Source organism: Pocillopora damicornis, chromosome 4 (genome assembly GCF_964200805.1).
Source record: "Pocillopora damicornis chromosome 4, jaPocDami1.2, whole genome shotgun sequence".
NCBI lineage: Eukaryota > Metazoa > Cnidaria > Anthozoa > Scleractinia > Pocilloporidae > Pocillopora > Pocillopora damicornis.
In genome coordinates, this window is record NC_142673.1 from 1,582,501 (window position 1) to 1,600,709 (window position 18,209).

General features: G+C 40.1%; 3 protein-coding genes across 7 annotated transcripts in view; 1 reads left to right on the forward strand and 2 right to left on the reverse strand.

The window, feature by feature from the left end:
• LOC113672619 (uncharacterized) overlaps nucleotides 1-7,311 on the forward strand; it is a 13,474-nt gene extending 6,163 nt beyond the window's left edge. For all 3 annotated transcript variants that reach the window (XM_089203198.1, XM_089203199.1, XM_089203200.1), the window contains 6 exons: nucleotides 291-1,045; nucleotides 1,334-1,813; nucleotides 2,288-2,371; nucleotides 2,894-4,570; nucleotides 4,821-5,181; nucleotides 5,947-7,311. In XM_089203198.1, coding sequence (XP_089059324.1) covers nucleotides 291-1,045; nucleotides 1,334-1,813; nucleotides 2,288-2,371; nucleotides 2,894-4,570; nucleotides 4,821-5,181; nucleotides 5,947-6,052 — 3,463 coding nt within the window. In that variant the 3' untranslated portion in view covers nucleotides 6,053-7,311. The remainder of the gene's footprint in view (nucleotides 1-290; nucleotides 1,046-1,333; nucleotides 1,814-2,287; nucleotides 2,372-2,893; nucleotides 4,571-4,820; nucleotides 5,182-5,946) is intronic.
• Nucleotides 6,676-18,209, reverse strand: part of LOC149046405 (uncharacterized) — a 78,346-nt gene continuing 66,812 nt past the window's right edge. For 2 of the 3 annotated variants that reach the window (XM_089203201.1, XM_089203202.1), the window contains exons 3-5: nucleotides 9,554-11,251; nucleotides 8,455-8,809; nucleotides 6,783-8,099 (exon numbers count right to left, since the gene is read on the reverse strand). In XM_089203201.1, coding sequence (XP_089059327.1) covers nucleotides 8,036-8,099; nucleotides 8,455-8,809; nucleotides 9,554-11,251 — 2,117 coding nt within the window. In that variant the 3' untranslated portion in view covers nucleotides 6,783-8,035. Of the gene's footprint in view, nucleotides 8,100-8,454; nucleotides 8,810-9,553; nucleotides 11,252-11,369; nucleotides 11,405-18,209 lie in introns of those variants that run through there. The other variant, XM_089203203.1, reaches the window with a different exon arrangement.
• On the reverse strand, nucleotides 11,353-13,799 carry LOC149046406 (uncharacterized). The gene is made up of 4 exons (XM_089202406.1): nucleotides 13,054-13,799; nucleotides 12,286-12,765; nucleotides 11,739-11,822; nucleotides 11,353-11,405 (listed from the first exon to the last, which is right to left on the reverse strand). The coding sequence occupies exons 1-4, from the start codon at nucleotides 13,787-13,789 to the stop codon at nucleotides 11,353-11,355; spliced, it is 1,353 nt and encodes a 450-aa protein (XP_089058532.1). The 5' UTR covers nucleotides 13,790-13,799.

Here is an 18,209-nt window from a genome sequence, read left to right on the forward strand (position 1 = left end):
TGTTTTCATTAAAGCTGAAAAGCCATAATTAATGAGGATGTGGTAATTAAAGATACTCTATTCAGTAATTAATAAAAAATAAATTTAATTGTTTGTTTATCGATGTATAGTTTGTTTTGGTACTACTTTAAGCGCCGTGGGGTGAGGCGAATTTCTTGTCTTGCATTCTGTGAATCTCGGGAAAATGACTCAAAGAAGGAAAAGGAAAAAGCCATCCTACGGCCCTTTCTCGATTGACATTAAATCGCAAATCAGAGAATATTGCATGACCTTTTAAACTTTTTTTGCAGGAGACGCACAAACGAAATGGCGACTGCTTTTGCCACAGCTAACCAAGAGCTCCGTTCAACGTTTGAAAACGAAAATTATCAGCGTCTTTCTCGACTGATTATGCGTGCAGGTACCGAGTTATTGAGAGCACAGTTTGACTCCTTTTACCCACCAAGCAGTCTCGCCAACAAACTGAGTGAGTTTGCCACCAAGCAAAAGTTGCTCCACGTTCTCCTGAAGCCTCAACGTGATCTTGTTTATCCAGCAACAGGATTGTTTGGAGAATCAAGAGACTTTGACATCAGCCTCCTTTCTCTACTATTAAAAACTCTTTGTTCGACGCAACTACCTCCTCTGCGCAGCGGATGGGATCGTCCCCCAAGTAGAGATGATTTTAGCTTGACTGCAGACATCGTCAGAATTAAGTTTTACCGAAATGATATTATTCATAAGTTTCACAGTGGAGAGTTGAGTGATGCAGAATTTTGTTCCCTCTGGGATGAAATCAAAATAGTCCTTTTACGTATAGCTTCCCATATCAGCGCAGAAGCAAAACTGGAATGGGAAGAAGCAATCAACAAGCTGCGGCATGATCCCTTAACCCCAGAGGCTACAAGAAATGCCGAGGAACTACAGGAAATGTACCAGAAGGACACAGACACAAAAGAACTTCTCGCTCAAGTGATGAGGCAACTTCAAGACGTGAAGAATCAAAATGAACAGATTCGCAAATTGGTGACAAATCGGGCTGGCTCTTCATCGGCAGAAGGAGGAGGTAGGTTTAAGGAAGAAATTGTTTTACTATAAGAAATACAGTGAATATTGAATTACATAGCCAACTTCGCCATTATAAGGGTAAGTCTCTAAAGAAAAAACTGTGCTGCTGTGTCGATGGGAAAGTATAACAGGGTAATTTAGTTTTATCAACTGAGTTGATAACGTAAATTGACCACCGTAAAGAGTTGTAAAGTCGACGTTTCGAGCGTTAGCCCTTTGTCAGAGTGAATAACGAAGTTGAAGTGATACCATGATATTGTGACCTAAGTAATTCTTCTTATCACAGCTTCTCTTCGTATCATCATCGATGTCGAATCCATGAAAAGCCACAGCTCTCAAGAGGAAGCTCCAACGACGACGATATCCTCTCATGCGCAGCCAACTGCTTCAGCTGACGAACCTCCGGAGACTATAACAATCAGAGTTGATCGGTCCATAAGAAGAATAGTCTTGGTATTATGTGAACATTACGATTCATTAACAGCTGAGGAAAACGGATTTGTTCAATATCTGGAGGATGTTAACCGGGTCCCTATTGAGAATTTCAATCTCGGTAGCTTGGTACTGACAGTCAAATGCAGCTCACTGGAAATTCTGGAACGACTCTGGCAAGATTACTCTAGTGGTCATCTCGGTAAAGTAGCTCAAGAATTCCTCGTAACCGAGAGAGTGCTGGAAGATCTTGGACTCCTTGAAGTAAAACTCAAGATCACTATTCCGGAGGAAGATTACTGGGAGGGTCGGAGACACTTTGCCAAGTGTGCAGGTATAAAACTAATAGCCACTTTTTTTTTTTTTGAAAATGACGCGCATTATTTTTTTTACCACAGATTGCTAAGTGGTAAGGGAAGTGGATACTAGATAAAACTTCCAGTGATAACCTTTTGGCGAGTTATTTAGTCTAGCAATTATTGTTTGGTATAAATCTGAGACACTACGTAACATGTATTAGATGAATTATTATCACAGCCGGGTGTAACTCTGCTATTCAAGCTTCCACTCAATATTTTTAAAGCTAGATTTAGTTGTATTATTTTGCTCAAGTGGATTAATTCCACGCGTGGTACTCTCAGGTGAGGGCCCGTATCGAGTAAGATCAGTGAAAATTCGGAGTCTACAGGACTTTGCTGTTTCGTGGGTGGTTGGAAAAAAAGTTTTTTCTGGCCTTCGGTTTGTGGATCCCCACGGACGGAATACTTACCTGATTCCATTTATTTCACTCTTGTGTTGTCTTTTCCAGGTTCTGATTACTCTGAGGAAACAGAAGGAGGACAAAAAGAAGATGGCAAGGAAGAGGAATACATACCTTCTCAGCATCCCACAGGTATTAAACAGTGTCGGTCTTGCATGAATCTATGATTAGCGGTAAAAACGGCCTGGGTAACATTACATTGAAAGATTCCATTTTGAATCACCTAAAAGCTCGCAATAACGACTTAAATAACAAAAAGATATACAATGGTTAAACAGGAAGACGGCTAGGTGACTGATTCCGTGAAAGGAATGACAAGGACGCATCCAAACCGGTCGTTAGACTCTTTAATCTCCCCAATCATTCTCAGGAGCATATGGCAGTTTATGGCCTTTCTTTACATCCAGGCAGTTTGGAAAGCCGTAAACCTCTGAAGGAAAAATTTATCTTTCAAATCGGCACTCTTAATCCTCAGGTATAAACAAACACTTTTCATTCAAGTAATTTATTCTTGTTTTTCTTGTTACCATGTTCCCACCAGTAGCTTCGACGAGAGGCTAGTGCTCGAAACGTCAGCTTTGAAACTCTTTATGGTGGCCAATTTACGTTTTCAACTCAGTTGATAATACAAAATTACCCAATTTCATATTTCAGACGTCCGTAGAGAGATGTCTTTGCTACCACGTCCTATTCGACATTTCGTCAACCGAAAGAGAGAGCTCAGCGAGATAAAACGGTTTCTTAATAAGAACGACTCACAGAACGACTGTAGATGCATCCTGTTACATGGGTCTGTCGGTATGGGGAAAACTTCAACTGCAGTCAAGGCGGTAAACGAGATATTAGATGCCGATTCCGAGACCGTGGTTGCCTACGTAAACTGCAGGTTTTTGGCTTCCCTTGATGATCTCGCTGGGAAGATCGCCAAGCAGCTGTACCACTTCCCTTTCAGAGAGCCGGCAATTGGTAGAATCAAAAGTCTCCTTATTGAAGAAGAGAATTTCCATCCTCTACTGCTGCTCGACAACTTTGAATTCTTAGTTCAGTTGGACGATGGAAGAAGCATGGAGATGCAGGCTGAAAGAAGATTTCCATCCGAAAAGACAGAGATCATGAAGTTCTTCAGAGACATCGCTACAAAGTCAAAAAAAGCGCATCTGCTGGTGACCTCATCGAAGAATATCGATATCCTTCAGACTGGTCAGCAGTGGATCAAGTTGCTTCCCTTCAATGAAGATGATTCTTTACAACTGTTGAAGAAGGTCTATGGTGACACCCCTCTGGAAAAAGAAACTGCCTGCAAAATAGCACATTGTTGTGGAGGTATTCCATTCGTCCTGTTTGCCTTGGCAGCGTGGCAGGATAACCCAACAGATCTTCTGGAAATGCTGACGAACCCGGACCGCAAAGAAAAGTTTACAAGAATTTCAGATGCAACTGAAGATGAGAAGATCGACGTTTGTATCGACGTTTGCTTCAAGAGACTAGATACACACCATCAGAATACCCTTGTGTCTCTAACAGTATTCAGAGGTCTCTTTACCACCTCAAGAGCTTCAAGAATCCTGAAGTCTGCTGAGTTAAGAGGTGCGATAGATGAGCTAGCAAGGAGGTCGTTTCTGGAGCAGCATATTTCCGACCCATATCATTACAGTATCCTCACAGTATACAGCCTCTACTGCCAGAACAAGACCATAGAAACACCTTTTCAGGAAGTGTATTCCGACGCCCGTAAGATGTTCATCAATTACGTTCTTGGTTTCCTCGAAGAAACCTTTCAGAGCTTCCTTAGCACTGATGTCTCAAAGGCTATCGTCGAATACCGACGTGAAGATGAAATCATTATGCAGCTCATCGATTGGTTTGGTGTAAAAGGTTCAATGGAGGAAGATCAAGAGAAAAGGTGCACCGATGTCTTCAACAAGGTGGGAGAACTGCTTGGCAAAATGATGGGAAAGAAAACATTTGACGGCGCCTTTACACAACTGAAAGATAAGTGTAAGGAAAGTAAAGATCCCAAGAGATTGGGAGAATGTCTCACGTCCCTGGGAATCAAGGAAGTGTTCAGTTGCTGCTGCTCTCCAGACCTGTGTGATGAAGCTGCTGGACGAGCCAAGCCCTATCTGCTGGAGGCCGATAGAATCCAATGTGATCTTGATATCAGCACTGGTAACAGTCGAGCTCAATGTCTTGCCAAACTTGGTCGGTGTCTCGTAAAGGAACAAAGCTTCACTGAAGGGAAAGAAAAGATTCGACAGGCGATCGACATTCGAAAGGCACGTGGGGAAGCAGACATTGTTATGTTAGGTGCAACATACAATGACCTAGCAGGTGGGTGAGGTTTCGTACTTAGACTTTCTTCTCAAGCTGAATAAGCCGACAGGAAATTCAACAAAGCGTTGTATAAAAATTTTTCTGGTTTGTGGATATTTCACCTCAGTGCAAGTTCGCCCCTTCCCACCTTTGCGAGTATTCCCCCACCTTTATCAGTTTGAGAAAGTATTTCAGCTCCTTTCCTTACGAACATATTTCTTTCTGCTTCCAGAAAACAAGTGTTTGAATTTTTTTCCTTTTTGTCTAGTGGCTCTCTCCCTTGAGGGAAACCATGAAGAGGCCATAAAAGTTAGAGAAGGAGAGACGTTAGAAATATACAGAAAACACTTGGGAGACCGGCATCCCTTTACGGCAACCATCCTGAACAATCTGTCCAACAACTACTCTGCCCTAGGTGAGTACGACATCGCCAAACAATATTCAGAGGAAGCGCTGAAGATTCGGCGTGAGCTGCTGAAAGACCATTACGACACGGCTAAGTCCTTGTTTGATCTCGGGATGGTTCACAAAAATAGGGAAGAATTCAAGGATGCCAAAGCTTACCTGAGAGAATGTGAAAACATGCAAAGGTTTCTGGATGACCCTACCATGATCAGCGAGCTTGAAAGGTTAGTTTACACGGTAATCCTGTAAGCTGCGTGAGAGCTTGTTAAGGGACATACTCGTTCTCATTTCTATTGGTACCAAGACAGGCTGCGTCCTTATCTAGCTTAGGAAACATTTTTTTCTGAAACATGTCTGCTAAAAAACGAAGGAAATTGAATTTACTTGCTCCCGATTTTAAGAACTTACAGTTAAAGTAAGCTCTCAGCTAAAAATTTTTTGCTTTGGTTCGCGTTCAGTGTGAGCGAACATAAAACAGTATAGATCTTACCTCCTCTAAGCAAAATTGTTGTGTCTTTGGTTTCGTGAAATGTTGCAAATTTCCTTAACAATGCCACTAGGTTTCATTCTTGCAAATTCCACCTAAAATAATTGCAGTGTTTGCAATAAGCTGTAAGAAGCATTATAGTCAAATATGGTTAACGCATCGACTCCGAATCGAGAGGCCCGGGGTTATAATAATGATAATGACAATCATATCGATAACGAAGGTATCGTTAGAGAAGATAACGTCATCGACATACATGGCGACAATGACGATGACGATGACGATAATGACAATGAGGATGATGGGGATGACTATGACGGTGAGAAACCAATAGACCAACATGCCATCCAGTAAGTGTTAGTTACTCTTGGCTAATTATCGCAAACGAAGCCGGAATAAGTCCTGGCAAGATGAAGCAGTTGCCTCGTGTTCAGTCTAAAATCTAGATGTATTCACAAAATCTTTTAATCGACCTCTTAAATTAAATGATCTTTTCGAACAGAACCATAAAAGAGGTGGAGGAATGCATGCTCAACGAAGGAAAAGAAAAACTCACGAAATCAGATGATGCTCTTGGGCAAGAAGGAAAGTCGATCACCTTACAATAACTTTAGGCGGCGAACATGATGCAAGCGCAAGGATTACACAGAAAACTATTTAACTTGTAACTCTGGGTTCTGTTTTTGATGTTATTAAGTGGTTGGAAATCTGGATCAGTTTATTTTACACTATTGGTTGATCATATGTAACAAGTCTGACGGGTTTCATAGCCATTGATCATGATTTTGCCGATAGGTTTAACTGAGAAAGGAACGAAGTCAATGTGAACACGAAGTTCCGAGGAAATCACACAGCGCCCAGGTCCTCCTTGAAAGCCCTTGCTTCGCGTTTAATGATGAAATTTACCCAAGCCACGCAGACTGTTATTCAGGCATTTACATTTGCTTTTTCACAAAATTAATACTTCAAAGTTAAAAGAGATTTAAGGTAATGTTTTTTGGTTGCATGGAAGTAATTTCAGAAATTTAAACCTATACTGAATTGTCATCTCTGCGAATCTCCTCTCCCCTTACTGTCTTACTGTGGGTGACGAGGACGATGAGCAGGTGCATCAGATCGAGGGAAACTAAGGCGCTATGTACGGTCGCGTTCTTCCGAAAACATATTCTGTCTAGGAATTCTCTATATTGGATTCCCCTGAACAGGGATTTAAAATTTGTATTAAGTTGTAACCTTTGCAGACTTTTTAATTTTTTCAGCTAATTGTGTAAGAAATCTTCTTCACGTGTTCTTGTATTTGTGACAGTACAAATAGTCAGTTTAAAACATCAGATGTAGTTTGTTTTGGAAACAATGTAATTTGGCACAAGCATCAGTACAAAACTGGGGCTCTTACTTAGTGTAGAAGACACAGTTTACATGAAAGAATAGAGAAGAAAAAGACCAAAGAAAGAGGAAAACAACGAAAATAATTGGTTAATGAGGCGGCGTTCTATTGTGACATGTTCTGTGTCTTCGACACCAAGAAGACGCCAAAACTGGAACCATAATGTCATTCCCAAGACTTTCTCTTTTCCATCTCCAAAAGTCCTGGGAACGAGGATGATGGAGTCCCTTCGGACGTTCGTGTCAGTAGTAGACACTATCAAATCGAGCCTCATGAATGTATGATGTTAACCGACAATTACTTATTTATCAGAAACCTTGTCGTTTTTGAAGCGTTTTACTGACCCTGTTGAATTATTTCAGTTATTTAATCTATTTAAAAGTTAACAAGGAATTTGAAAGCTGTCAACTACATCACAAATTCTGTTTTGGGGTTTTTAACTCACACTAATGGTGTATAATAAAAGTCAGCAATACTTAACAGTTACCATTCTCATTATTATAATGTCAGTAAAACACTTACACGTTACACGGGCAAGATATCTAAAATTCCTTGAATGTCTTGGATAGGCTACCCTCCATCAATTGCAATTCCTGTTTCATTTTTAGTGAAATACCACCTATTCTAAATTGAATTGAATCAGTATAGAACACGCCGAAAAGTTCCTAAATATCTATACATATATACAATCATTAGCCCTAAACTGACAGGACCACGCCTAGAAATAATCTTCCCGGTTAGGATCTACGGAAATAGCAAGACTCACTTGTCCAGAACAAGGGCATTTTCTTTAAACCAAACCTATTTACACCATTACGAAGAAACTAAAACGGTCCAGTAATGTGAGACTTGACCTAGGACGTTCAATATAATAAAAATTGCAACTATCATTCGAATGTTCAGCCCTTGTTTTCAAGTCTGATGCAGTTAATGACAGAATGCTTAATGTAACTGATGCATGATCATAACAGACTCAAATTCGACAAAAATAGAGATGTCAGTGACGGAGAAAGAATGTTCCATAATTACCTAGATTTTAAACTACGACGATTTCTTACGAGGAGACCCACGTAGAAGTGGCTGTATCATCATTCTTGCGGAACCTCGAAGGAGTGCTGCCTTGTTACACTTGAAGACACTCAGAACTGGACAAGGTTAGACGGTTCACATCAAGAGATTCTCTGTCAGAGTTTGTTACCGGATTTTAGGAGTTCCCTTGCATGGCTCCCAATAGATGCTCCTTTACTTCTTCCAATTCTTTCCTGGTCCTGTGCGAGGAAAGGCACATCAACCAAAAACTCGTAAAATTTAACGCTTAACCCTTTAACTCCCAGATGTGATTAACATGAAACTTCTCCCAATAATATCCACACATTGTCCAGCAAACAAGTAATGAGAATGCTCAAACTTATCAGGTAGAAGTTATTTTGCTCTAACACCAAATTCTTGTAACTAATCCTCAAGGAAATATGAAGCCGCCAGAGAGGAGAATTAATAATGAGATCTTAGTAGTTAAAGAATTAAGGAGGTGGATGAAGGTGTTAATGTTTAATTCATCAACACCTGCATGCCTAAAGGATCCCTAATGAAACGCAAAATTTATAGTGATAGACAGTTATTTACCTTGTAAGATCGTTGTTTTCGTCATCCAATATTTTCTTTTGCATGGCCTCGCATCTTTCAAGACATTCCTCGGCTGGTTTGAATTCTTCCTTCATTTTATGAACCATCGCAAGATCAAAAAGCGACTTAGCTGTGTCTCGATGGTCCTTCAGTAACTCGAGCCGAATCCCTAACGCGTCTTTCGAATACAGTTCGGCAGTGTTGTACTTTCCCTGGGCAAAATAATTGTTTGACAGACTGTTGAGGACGGTTGCAGTGAAAGGATGTTTACCCAGTGTTCTTCTGTAAATGGGTAGCGTCTTTCTTTCTCTGACCTTGATTGCCTGCTCATGATTTCCCTTGAGCGAAAGGATCACTACCGAGGGAATTAGAGTTTCATCATTGAATTTGTAAATAATTCCAAAGATACAATGATTCCAATTTTAGTCATTTTCGGCTGACCATGAAGATAATTTAGAAAGGTAGTAAAAGTGATTTTTGCTGTCTTAAAGAAAGGATTTTTGAAGTAGCCGTGACCCCTTTAAAGTATTATGCATTAAAATTCATGTGAAAGATTTCGTTCCTTATAATGTTTATAATCAACCACTAGATAGAATCTAGTGGTTGATTACAAACATTATAAGGACACTTTTCAATACATTTCAGAGTTTTGCACTTTCTCAGTGTTCTAAGGATCTTGTCAAGGGCCAGACTATGCTATGACTATGCCAGACTATGCTAGATGCTATCTAGTGGTTGATTACAAACATTATAAGGACACTTTTCAATACATTTCAGAGTTTTGCACCTTCTCGATGTTCTAAGGATCCTGTCAAGAGCCAGACTAAATGAATGACGGCTATTAAGCTGAATCTTGACTAATGAGAGGCTAAAATCATAATGGAGGATTAGGATGCTTCTCTTGCTTTTTTCACTCAGAGCACAGGCCACAATCTGTAACGCATTGTCAATTGTGACTCTTTATTCATCGATTTTGAAGATTCATACGTAAGCAAATGCTCAAAATAACCTTAAAATACGATCCCACAAACTGCCTTGCAAAATGTATGATCAATGCGCTCGCAAATTAAATTGGTACCTAATCATTTTGTGCACCTACCTCCCAGATCATTATACGTTGCACCGAGCATAACGTCGTCATCCTGTCCTTCCGATCGAATTCTGATTGCCTGTTGGACTTTTTCTTTTGCCTCCTCAAAAAAGCCTACTGTGGCGATACATCGACCAAGTTTGGCAAGGCACTGAGCTCGGCTGTTCCCTTTTTTAACTCCAAGATTACGTTGGATTCGGTCAGCCTTCGTGAAGTATTCTTGGGCTATTTCAGCGTGTAAAGCACACGGACTAATTGGAGGACAGGAACAGCTGAATACTTCTTTCAGCCCCAAGGACGTGAGGCAATCGCTCAGTCTCGTCTGATCTTTCATCTCTTCGCATCTCTTTCTTAGAGATTTGAAGGCATATTCAAATTTGGCCTTTCCCATCATCTTCGCCAGTAGCTCCGTTACGCTGTTGAAAACATCAATGCATCTTCTTGTTTGTTCTTCATCCATTTGGCCATTTTTGCACCATTCAACGAGCTGCATGACATTCGCTTCATCTTTCTGAAAGGCTGCAATAGCTTCTGACACGTTCTGGCTCAGGAACATTTTAAAGATGTCTTCCAGAAAGGTTAAAAAATGGCGGATAAACATTCTCTGAGCATCTAGGATCACTTGACGAAACTCCTGCTCCATTGCCTTAGTTTCACAATAATCACGAATTACTCGTAGGAGGGTATAGGAGCATTCATCCCCATCAATGCGTTCTTCTAAAAGTGATCGCTTGGACAGTTCCATTCCACTTTTTCTGAGTTGAGACGCACTCATCGCCGTTGACTGAAATATTTTCACTGCCTCAGACAGAGAAAAACGCCTTTTGAGTAATGCAAATCTGATGAGGACATGCTTTTCTATCAAATCAAGCCTCTCGAAGCAATGATCGATACAAACGTTGATCTTCATATCCTCTGATACCGTTTGAATCTTTCTGAAGAAATCGAATTTTTTTTGAGGCGAAGGACACCTCATCGCTTCTAAGAGACTTGGCAGGTCACTGTGGGAGGAGGCCAGGGTGTAAAGAACCAAGGGAATACCGCTGCAAATCTCTGACAATTCATGTGCTTGAGTTATATTGACTTGCCTATCCTTCCACACTCTTTTGAAAAGCTTAACGGATTCTTCTGGCTTAAAAGGTGACAGATGAACCATTTCTTGACCTGCCTCCGGAAAACAAACTGTCTCTGAAGAGGTGAGGAGAAGTTTGATGTTGTCTGTCACCATTAAAATTTCATTGATTAGATTCTTAATCCTCGATCCTTCCTTAGATGGGTTGTTCTGTTGGAGTGACAATTCATTTTCAGGGGGCTGCATTCTGTCATCCAAATTAAGTATAGATTCAAAATTATCCAATAGCAAAATGGTGAAGAAATCTTGGCTTTTCAAGCGATTTTTCAGCTCAGGTATTGGATTCTCCACAGGTGCGTGATATACTTGCTGAAGAGCCTTCTCAGCAAAATCATGGGAAAGTTTTATGTTTCTGCAGTTGACATAGATCACCACGGTACTTCCCCCAGAATTCAGTATGTCGTTTGCCACTTTCGTCGCCACGGTCGTCTTCCCTATACCAGTGGCACCATGTATGAGAAGGCATCTGCAATCGTCCTGTGGAGAAAGGTATTTTCTGATTTCGTCGCATTCTGTTTCGCGATTGACGAAATGCGGCACCGTTTGGGGGAGAAGAGACAATTTTCTATCGATTCCTGTAAGTCAATGCAAAGTATTACAATGGAAGATAGGTTAAACCTCACAGATACATGCCACAATTTCCATAAACAGAAAATGATGGATAAGAGAAACAGCATCAGAAGGAGAAAATACCTGCTGAAGTTTCCTCAACTGGTTTTGATGACCCACCTGAAACCAGAAACCAGCTGAGATGTTATGTCATCAAATAACAGCTATACTCACGCTGTCTTCCTATTCTTTCAATACACATTCTCGCTATTCCTCCTTAATAACATCAAAAACAGGACCCATAGCTACAAGTTAAATAATTTTATGTGTAATCCTTGCGTTTGCAGCATGTCCACCGCCTAAAGATATTTTAAGGTGACTTTCCTCCTTACCCACCGGCATCGTCTAATTTCGTGAGCTATTCTTTTTCGTTGTTGAGCACGCATTCCTTCAATGCAATGTGACCCAGGTTTTACTGCTATTCATGGATTCATGAAAGACACTGTTTAATACCTGTGAAATGCTGAGAAGGTATATATTCCTCTTCCTTGCCATCTTCTCTTTGTCCTCCTTCTGTTTCCTCAGAGTAATCAGAACCTGGAAAAGACAACACAAGAGTGAAATAAATGGAATCAGGTAAGTATTCCGTCCATGGGGATCCACAAACCGAAGGCCAGAAAAATTTTTTTTTCCAACCACACACGAAACAGCAAAGTCCTGTAGACTCCGAATTTTCACTGATCTTACTCGATACGGGCCCTCACCTGAGAGTACCACGCGTAGAATTAATCCACTTGAGCAAAATAATACAACTAAATCTAGCTTTAAAATATTGAGTGGAAGCTTGAATAGCAGAGTTACACCCGGCTGTGATAATAATTCATATAATACATGCTACATAGTGTCTCATATTTATACCAAACAATAATTGCCAGACTAAATAACTCGCCAAAAGGTTATCACTGGAAGTTTTATCTAGTATCCACTTCCCTCACCACTTAGCAATCTGTGGTGAAAAAAATAATGCGCGTCATCTTCAAAGTGGCTATTAGTTTTATACCTGCACACTTGGCAAAGTGTCTCCGACCCTCCCAGTAATCTTCCTCCGGAATAGTGATCTTGAGTTTTAGTTCAAGGAGTCCAAGATCTTCCAGCACTCTCTCGGTTACGAGGAATTCTTGAGCTACTTTACCGAGATGACCACTGGAGTAATCTTGCCAGAGTCGTTCCAGAATTTCCAGTGAGCTGCATTTGACTGTCAGTACCAAGCTACCGAGATTGAAATTCTCAATAGGGACCCGGTTAACATCCTCCAGATGTTTAACAAATCCGTTTTCCTTAGCTGTTAATGAATCGTAATGTTCACATAATTCCAAGACTATTCTTCTAATGGACTGATCAACTCTGATTGTCATAGTCGCCGGAGGTTCGTCAGCTGAAGCAGTTGGCTGCACATGAGAGGATATCGTCGTCGTTGGAGCTTCCTCTTGAGAACTGTGGCTTTTCATGGATTCGACATCAATGATGATACGAAGAGGAGCTGTGATAAGAAGAATTACTTAGGTCACAATATCATGGTATCACTTCAACTTCGTTATTCACTCTGACAAAGGGCTAACGCTCGAAACGTCGACTTTGCAACTCTTTACGGTGGCCAATTTACGTTATCAACTCAGTTGATAAAACTAAATTACCCTGTTATACTTTCCCATCGACACAGCAGCACAGTTTTTTCTTTAGAGACTTACCCTTATAATGGCGAAGTTGGCTATGTAATTCAATACTCACTGTATTTCTTATAGTAAAACAATTTCTTCCTTAAACCTACCTCCTCCTTCTGCCGATGAAGAGCCAGCCCGATTTGTCACCAATTTGCGAATCTGTTCATTTTGATTCTTCACGTCTTGAAGTTGCCTCATCACTTGAGCGAGAAGTTCTTTTGTGTCTGTGTCCTTCTGGTACATTTCCTGTAGTTCCTCGGCATTTCTTGCAGCCTCTGGGGTTAAGGGATCATGCCGCAGCTTGTTGATTGCTTCTTCCCATTCAAGTTTTGCTTCTGCGCTGATATGGGAAGCTATACGTAAAAGGACTATTTTGATTTCATCCCAGAGGGAACAAAATTCTGCATCACTCAACATACTGTCAAACTTATGAATAATATCATTTCGGTAAAACTTAATTCTGACGATGTCTGCAGTCAAGCTAAAATCATCTCTACTTGGGGGATTATTCCATCCGCTGCGCAGAGGAGGTAGTTGCGTCGGACAAAGAGTTTTTAATAATTTGGAAAGCAGGCTGATGTCAAAGTCTCTTGATTCTCCAAACAATCCTGGTGCTGGATAAACAAGATCATGTTGAGGCTTCAGGAGATCTTTAAGCAACTTTTTCTTGGTAGCAATCTCACTCAGTTTGTTGGCGAGACTGCTTGGTGGGTAAAAGGAGTCAAACTGTGCTCTCAATAACTCGGTACCCGCACGCATAATCAGTCGAGAAAGACGCTGATAATTTTCGTTTTCAAACGTTGAACGGAGCGCTTGGTTAGCTATGGCAGAAGCAGTCGCCATTTCGTTTGTGCGTCTCCTGCAAAAAAAAGTTTAAAAGGTCATGCAATATTCTATATTTTTGCGATTTAGTGTCAATCGAGAAAGGGCCGTAGAATGGCTTTTTCCTTTTCCTTCTTTGAATCATTTTCCCGAAATTCACAGAATGTAAGACAAGAAATTCGCCTCACCACACGGCGCTTAATGTAGTACCAAAACAAACTATACATCGATAAACAAATAATTAAATTTATTTTTTATTAATTACTGAATAGAGTATCTTTAATTACCACATCCTCATTAATTATGGCTTTTCAGCTTTAATGAAAACAATTACTGGAAAAATATAGATTGATTTTTACGAGGGTGTTATAAAAGGCATCACGCAAATCAGCTTGACACTTTTTGAAAATTGAATTCGACAGTTGTCCTAATAACACGGTTATATCTTCTTGCAAACAAAGATGTTAGTGAGGCAAGTGTCTTCGTGAAGTGAAATAAGCTAAATGAATAGGAAACAGTGATCTGTAAACGAGAGTTTCGCTTCTCTTTGAAACAAACACTGAGTGTGCTTGTCACCGGCGAGAGTTTAAATAACCACAATGGAATAAATACGGAATGTTCTGGGGCCCAGAACATTCCGTTTTCTCGGGCACAATTTCAAAAGTGGGGGTGATTGTTTGACAGGGTGGATCACACATGATGGAACTAAATATTTATGTCCTGATAAGTTTAGTAAGACTAAAGGTTTACCCCGTCCGCCAATTAGAGGTGGCTGTTTGACAGAAATCTTATCTACAGTAAATATGCGAAGCGAATAGAATACTTTGGAATTAAAGTCTTCAATAACACAACGTCACACGAAAAGTATTTAAGAGCTAATGTCAGCATGCATCAAACAAACAGCGGCAAGTCACCCAAATTTGTTTTCCCTCCTACTTTCATATTTTGTAGCCCAATATGTTCTAATAATTGTGGTGTAGTTTTTTTTTGTAAAAATTTATTTTAGTTTTCGAGAAATAATTTTTTTCGTTCGACCGCTCAAATATGCAAATTTTCACCGTGAATATTACACGAGTTGTGTGACCTCGTGTAACGAATGTACTAGACCTACGGTAATTTTGTTAACACAATCCTCTGTTTTATCATCTAAACTTAATCCCCTGTCGTTATTGAAGCTGGCAAATAAATATTTATTTTTTGGTGAATATTTTTGTCCGACATACTTTTTCTATGTCGAAAAGTAGCATCAAAACACAGACAGTTTTGACAATGACCGATATGACACAATCTACTGAGCTTCAAGCTTTTGTAAGACAAAAGGATGGTTATAAAGTTACTGTAAAAATTTCCTTGTGTATTTGTGTTGTTCTATCTTGAGAAGAACTCAAAGTCCGGCAAAATTTACTTGATAGCGACTATGAAATGTACATGGTGCGCCTACTTGTCGCCACCGTCAATTGGAATAAATCACTACAATTTGTAAAAAAGTCTCACGTAACACTCTTACCTTGTTTATTTATGATTTTATAAGCCGTTTCTATTATTATATTACGCCTGGGTTTTACTTTTTGACAGGAGCTCAGGTTTTGCGTTGTGTTTTCCCCTCCCTCATTTATATTATAACCTAGTCACGCAATAATTGATACCGACACAAGTGAATATTTACCATTTATAAAGATTTTTGTTTACGTTGAATTGAAAATATTAAAATATGTACTTTCTTCCCTAATCGTTGTTTCAACGGCAGCGAAGCAGTTAAAATCGGGTTGTTGCTTCAACGCTACTGATTAGTATTCAGACAGGCGAGCAAAGCGTAATGCTCTGGGAATAAAAACTTTTAGGGGCCTTTTACATGATATCCGAATGAGTTTTGTACAAGAACGAGTTGATACCGGTTGCCACATAATAACCAGCGTAAAATTTATCCGAAATGAGTCATTTCTGAGTGAGTTTATTAGGGTTTTCATTGTAGAACGAAACACTCATTCTGGACGACCTTTTCTACCTGTACAAAGTAAACGCGGCACGGCTCTCATATTTGTATGAATCCTCTGTAGGAGCGAGGGAAGCATTGAAAAAGACAGAAAAGGATATAAGCACTCGTTTTTACAGGCTAATTGTTGCCACTCCAACACGGATAAGACTTAAGCACCTTTTACAAGCACGGTCGTTTTTGAAATTCCGGGCGCGCACCCCCGCCCTCTTATGTAAAGGGGTCCCCGGGGGTGCTAATACGTGCAGCACACTTGACATTTAGCAAGGACAAATTTCGATGTGATTTTGGCGAAGAGAAACATGTTTTGTCGGCGTCTAGTTGGTAATGCAGAGGGGCCCTTTACCACCGTGAGCATAATTACGCGTCCCCCAGACAGCGGAAAGCCAACAAAGTGTTCAGACATTAGTTCAGAAAATTCCGTCTCTGTCTGAATTTTTGGTAGCCTATTGACCAATTCCCAATCGAAACTTAACTCTGACGTCACGCGTAATTTTGCTCACGATGGTAAGTAGCCTACTTACCGAAGCCAGATTTTATGAATTTTCCAGACATCTTGAGTACTCTCTGTGGTACACGCTTGCCAATTCCCCTATCGTCTTTTGGAATCGACTTAACCCTACCTTTACCATGGCCGGACATTTCTTTTGGCACCCTGCATCTGCTATTGGAACCACGATTCCACCCAACACCGGGATTTGATCCGTGAGCGGGGCAATTTGTAAAATCAAACAGTTTTTGAACAAGAACGAAGAAACTACTCGTATTATAAGTCTTTCGTAAAGCCTGTGATAAGTAAAAATGTTTCTATTCTGAACTATTGGAACTCTCAGCTTATTTTCAGATGCAAATCAACGTTAATGTCAACGTCTTAACAAAAGTGGAGACTATTACATTGAACTCAATCTTATTTTCTAATTTTAACGATTATTAACTGTTGAGGGATCCTTAACAATTACGAAGACGTCTAGAGTCTGGCAATCAATGCAGACAATGCAAAGCCACTCGTCCTCCGAGGCACTCTTAAATCCCTCGCACGTTACCATGTTGTCCCAACACTCGGGCATTGAACCATGACAAAATAAATTAGTGTTACAAGTTTGTTTCTGATTGAATCTAACGGTGTTCGACTATCGCGGAAAAGGTTCAAAAACGACCTCTCTCCAGACATTAAACTAAATTGTTGCCTATTTTCCCCTGGTCAAACGAAACATCCGACGGGATGCCAGTTCGTATGCATTAACGAGACGCATGTTTTGAATTGAAAACATACTTTAGTACGCTGTGGAACGTAAAGTATCATCCATTTTTATTAAAACGTTAAGGATGATGTTTTCACTCAGTTTTGTTGGGGGGTCCAAATCCGCTTGCGGATTTTGACCGGGGGGTCCAAATCCGCTGGGACACCGGCACGCGGCAGAACAAGATCAACTTCATTTTCCGGATCTGAAAACTTGCAACTCCGCAAGTGACTTGAAATGTCTTTTTAACAATCACGCAAGGGAACGACTTGGTCTTCTCGATAACTAAACCCACAAGTTCCACCAGCGAACGATTTAACTAAATAGCAAATCTCCATGTTAGCATGTAAGATGAGACGCTTATAGAACAGATCAGTTAGCTAAATCAGTATGTAGCTTGTTAATCAAATTGACTACTGTAACCATACTTTGACTTCAGCCGGCAAAGGAATCATTGATGGATCTGGACATTTCTGAATGCAGTAATTCCTTAAAGGTTTTTCTAGATGTCATGCAAAGAGGAAAAAAAACCCATCTCTTGGTATTTCGGAGGTTGACTCATCTTTGAATTTCTGTGTCACGCTTGTCACGCAACTGATATAATAAGTTAGAGACGATATATAAACTGGAACTCAAATCTGGCTAGAATGTGGTAGAGCACAATTAACGTGGTAAGACTAAAGGTTTACCCCGTCCGCCGATTAGAGGTGGCTGTTTGACAGAAATCTTATCTAAAGTAAATATGCGAAGCGAATAGAATACTTTGGAATTAAAGTCTTCAATAACACAACGTCACATGAAAAGTTTTTAAGTTTCTGGTCTTAGAAAACGTCTTGTCTACGCTTATATTAAATTGAGGTTGGTTCTTCTGTCACAGTTTTTGCGTAAGAATTTAATTCAAGCAACTTAACTCGACAATAAGGTGACATATTCCTAAGATCATTAACCTCGTTTGGGTAATTGTCTTTGTATTCTGTACGGATGAACGCGTTAACAAAGGGACCTCTTTTTTCCCCAAACATTTATTGTTGTAAATTACCCAACATTATAACGTACGTTCTAACAGCTAGCAGTAAGTGTTAGTGAAAATAATATTATGAATTAGGATGTTCCGCGATGAAATTCGAGCGCTAGTTAAGGGACGATTTATGAAATTTAAGTGACTTCGACAAACAAAGTTCCGAAACTTGATTGTCAGTTGAAGTTT

Excerpts from the sequence above, each read along its gene's own strand:
- LOC149046406 (XM_089202406.1), bottom strand. The coding sequence starts at position 13,789 with ATGGCGACTGCTTCTGCCATAGCTAACCAAGCGCTCCGTTCAACGTTT. Across the intron at positions 12,766-13,053 it reads TTCATCGGCAGAAGGAGGAG|CTCCTCTTCGTATCATCATT; the intron begins GTAGGTTTAAGG and ends TTCTTATCACAG. Across the intron at positions 11,823-12,285 it reads ACACTTTGCCAAGTGTGCAG|GTTCTGATTACTCTGAGGAA; the intron begins GTATAAAACTAA and ends TGTCTTTTCCAG.